At 31.4% G+C, this 4,772-nt stretch overlaps 1 protein-coding gene across 1 annotated transcript; it reads left to right on the top strand.

Moving 5' to 3' along the window:
* On the top strand, positions 773 to 3,172 carry LOC109841729. Its single transcript, XM_020410674.1, has 2 exons — positions 773 to 1,049; positions 1,407 to 3,172. The coding sequence occupies exons 1-2, from the start codon at positions 773 to 775 to the stop codon at positions 3,170 to 3,172; spliced, it is 2,043 nt and encodes a 680-aa protein (XP_020266263.1).

The following is a 4,772-nucleotide window of genomic DNA, read 5'->3' as shown; positions in this document are numbered from 1 at the left end:
TGATTTTAATGTGTGCAGATTCACTTCAGAGAAAATTGGAGGTATGAAACTTACTGCCAAGAAACTTCAAGCTTTCAATGACTGTCTTCAGCTATGTGGTCTATCTGATATCAAAAGTACGGGGTCAACTTGGACATGGCATAATAATCAGCAAGGAAAGTACAGAATCTATGGTAAGTTAGATAGAGCTCTGGGAAATTCCACATTGATTGATAAATTTCCTTATGCTTTTATAGAATATAAAAGTACCTCTTCTAGTGATCATACTCCTGCTATTGTTCATCTTGTGGCCTGCACAAATTCAGATCTGAAGCCTTTCAGGTTCTTTAACTACTGGGTTCAATGCCAGGGATATGAAGATGTGATCAAAGAGGCCTGGAAAAATCATTTTGATGGCTCTCCTATGTTCATTTTTGTTAATAAACTTAAATATCTTAAATTAGCTCTGAAACAATGGACTAAAGAGTCATTTTCTTCAACAAGGGCAAATATTATTAAATTATCCAAACAGCTGGAGATCTTGCAAAATAATTTAAATCATGATATGGAAAATGAAGAACTTCAGGCTTCAGAATCTGCAGTATCATATGAGCTTAGTGGTTGGCTTGATAAGGAAGAAAATGAGTTGAGATAAAAAAGTAGACAATTATGGCTTCAACAAGGAGATAGAAACACAAAATTCTTTTATAATGCAATCAAACACAGGATTTCTTCAAACAATATCAAGAATCTAATTGATAAAGATGGGTCTCCTATTTCTTCTTTTGACAAGATGAAGCTGATTGCTCCTAGATTTTATGAAGATCTTTTCAATCAAACTACATACTGGAATGTGTTTCCTAAAGTCACAGTGAAGAAAATCCTTACTTTTGAAGCTAAGAAATGGTTAGTGAAGGAAATCAATCACAAGGAGATTAAAGAGGCTCTTTTCCAAATGAATCCAGATAAGGCTCCAGGACCAGATGGGTTTAATGCTTATTTTTATCAACACAATTGGAGTTTGATCAAGGATGATGTGATATTAGCTGTGAAATCTTTTTTCTCTTCAGGTAAGATTCTAAAATAGATAAATCACACTTTTCTCACTCTAGTGCCAAAATCAAAAGAAGCCACGTCCATTCAAGATTATAGACCTATCTCTTGTTGCAATGTTATTTACAAAATTATTACTAAGATCTTAAGCAACAGATTGAAGTTGGTGGTGGGAGAGTTGATTTCTCATAATCAACATGCTTTTCTTCAAGGTAGACAAATAGGTGAATGTTCCCTATTGGCACATGAGTTACTAAGAGATTTCTCTAGGAAGCATGGTAAAAGAGCTTGTTTCAAAATTGACTTGCATAAAGCTTTCGACAGTATAAATAGGGAGTTTGTATACTATATTATGCACTGCATGGGTTTTCCAGCTATATGGATCAACTGGATCAAAGAATGCCTCTCTACCCCTTCTTTTTCAGTCCTATTAAATGGCTCTTCTACTGGTTTTTTTCAAAGCAATAGGGGTATAAGACAGGGGGATCCTCTATCCCCATATATCTTTGTTTTGGTGATGGAATTTTGGTCTATTAGTATGGAGCTTGCTACCATTTCGGGAAAAATTCAGAATATTAAGAAGAATCAGAATCTACAAGTGTCTCATATTTTATTTGCTGATGATATGCTGGTTTTTTGTAGAGCTAACAGGAAATCCTTTGAAGGCATTAACAATTTGTTGGAGTCTCTTACACTTAACACAGGACTGGGTATCAATAAAAGCAAAAGCAAAATTTTTTTTAGTAAAGGATGCAGAAATAAAGATATTCTAAGTTCTGTTATAGGCATATCAAGTGGGTCTCTACCTGTAAAATATTTGGGGCTACCTTTATCTTTCAATTATCCTAATGCAAAAGATTTTCTCCCACTTATTGATAAAGTTAGGAAGAAGATTGAGGGCTGGATGACATACTCTTTATCATTTGCTGGGAGGATTGAACTCATAAAATCAGTTCTATTTAGTACCATAGCATATTGGTATTTTGTCTATAAACTCCCCAACTCAACTGTTCGCAGTTTGGAGTCAATTTTTGCTAACTTTCTATGGAAGGGTAAGCTACATGCTATCAACTGGAAGGATATTTGTCGTCCAAAACAAGAAGGAGGATTTGGATTGAGGAAATTAAATGATCTCTGTCATGCTGCTGCCCTTAAATTGATATGGAGACTTCTTTTTACTTCTACTCTATGGTCTAATTGGATGAGAGCAAGATATGTCAGGGGAGGAAATATTTGGGATACACCGGCACATGCTATGGACTCTGGAACTTGGAAGCTTTTAGCAGGTATTAAATCTAAAGCTATGTGTTGCATAAGGAAATCTATTGGTAATGGTGAAACAACTTCTCTATGGTTTGATCCATGGATTCTTGAAGGCAGGCTTTCGGACATTCTGCAGCAAATAAACCTACATCTCACAGGCACAGAAAATTGGTCAGTAGCTCACATCATTCAAAACTCTCAATGGCATGTTGAATTACCATGCCTTTTTCTAATAATTCATCATATCTCAAATATTCAAATAACTGGTCAAGATGATCACTGGATTTGGCTACCAAATGCAAATGGGAAATTTACTTTTGCGTCAGCATGGGATCAAGTAAGAACCTCTTACTCAAATTTTGATCTTTCAAATGTGGTCTGGTTTCCTTCCTCAAATCCTAAGATGGCTTGTTGCTTGATTAAAAGTTTATATAATAGATTAGCCACTAGGGACAGACTGTCCAGATTTGGAATTACATCAGCTGTGGAGTGTGTTCTCTGTTCTGGTGGGATTGAGTCAAGAGATCATCTTTTTTTCCAATGTTCTTTTTCAGCATATATCTGGAATCTCTGCAAACTCAAACTTCAGCTTGATGCTACGGTCATAAATGATATTAGAACTGAAGCTCTAGATATTCAATCTAAGTTCAAGAGGAAAGACAGAACGTATAAGCTGTCCAGAATGGCTTTAAGTGCAGCTGTCTGGCATATATGGCAAGAAAGGAATAGACGTATATTTCATGCTACCCAGTTGCACAAGTTGATGGTATTTAGGCGACTCTATGAGGATATAAATGTCTTGCTTAGAACCTGTACATGGAAGACTGGTAACAATACTATCCTTGCAAATTGGGAATCCGCAGAGCATTGTAAATAATTTCTTTTTTTTTACAGGTTCTAGAGATAGATTGTTTTGTAATGGGATCTGTACTTGCTTTATGTTTTGGCTTTGGGTCAATCAGGATTCTCGCTAGGTTCTTTAGTGGAGGGTGACGGCCAGGGTCATCTCCCCTCTCTATTAGTTTCTTAGTTAGAATCCTGAGTAGCCTAGCCATTTCTGTAATATATGTACTGGAGATTAATTTTAATGGAAATTTCTTATTTTTCAAAAAAAAAAAGAAAATTAGGGTTTTGGTATTTAACTAAATAATTAAAATAATTAATTACGGGTACTTAAAAAATTAACTAATTACAGAATAATTATCTACAAATAAAAACGTATTTGTTTTACTAATACAACAGTTGATACGAAATAGTTGAAATATTCACATATTGTACAATTAAACGAGAATAATTAAAAATAAAAATATATTTACTTACATTTAAAATCAAATAATTATGGAATAATTATCTATATAATAAAATGTACCTGTTATACTAATACGACAGCTGATACGCAATAATTAAAATAATACAATAATTTACACAAATAATTCATAATTAATAATTCAACATAATACACGAAATAATACGTAATAGCAAAAATAATACAACGTATTATTCAAAATGATACATAATAGTATCGATAACATAAAGGATTAATTTTATAAATTTTCACCGCACCAAATAAATTTATAAATATCAAAATCATTTAAATAAATATAAAACTTGAACTTTAAATCATAGAAATTTCTAGAAATTTGGGAAAAATACAAATACTATTTTAAAAAATAATAATTAACTATTTTAAAATACCAAAAAATTATTTTAACTAGTATCAAAATTTATGATCATTACATTCTACCCCCCTTAAAACAAATTTCGCCCTCAGAATTAAAATAAGATATGCACGATATCATATAGTAATCTGTAAAGCAAAAATAATACATATAATAACTGATAATAGAAAGTAAAAAACATATCAATAATGGACGTAGATAAAAGACATAAAAATATGTGCAACAATCATGTAATTATGTATTCATAACATTTACACAACGAACACAATATCAAAATATACAAATAACCATTATATCATTATACTCATTAGAATAACCAAATATGATACAAAACTATAAACCCAATATACATAAAGAATAAGCATAATACAACATATAAATTGCCATGTAATAATATCCAAAATATTAATCATTTATGGACATAAACTGTTAACTAAAGCAGTAATACAGAGACTCGTGTATATGAAAAATTAATAAATACATCAATTGAAATAATTAATGAATAGATAATAAAATACATTATTAAAGTAAAATATACCCAACTTAACAAAAGAGAAAAATAATAACTAATAAACACAACAAAATATCTACAATGTGCAAAACCTGCAACTAGGCTGCATAAACTTATAACACTTATTCCACATCCTAAAATAAACTATGAAACTACTGATGAAACGTAAAAGAAATAACTATATTAACCAATAAACAATATAACCCAAATAACACAAATAAACTAATAAATTAAAAAATTAAAGACAACATAAAAAGACATACAAGAAAAATATATAACTTGATAAT

This window comes from Asparagus officinalis, chromosome 5 (genome assembly GCF_001876935.1).
Source record: "Asparagus officinalis chromosome 5, Aspof.V1, whole genome shotgun sequence".
Lineage (NCBI taxonomy): Eukaryota > Viridiplantae > Streptophyta > Magnoliopsida > Asparagales > Asparagaceae > Asparagus > Asparagus officinalis.
Note: the sequence above shows the minus strand (reverse complement) of the source record. Positions and strands in the feature narration are given on the sequence as shown.

Excerpts from the sequence above, each read along its gene's own strand:
- LOC109841729 (XM_020410674.1), top strand. The coding sequence starts at position 773 with ATGAAGCTGATTGCTCCTAGATTTTATGAAGATCTTTTCAATCAAACT. Across the intron at positions 1,050-1,406 it reads GAAATCTTTTTTCTCTTCAG|CTATATGGATCAACTGGATC; the intron begins GTAAGATTCTAA and ends TGGGTTTTCCAG.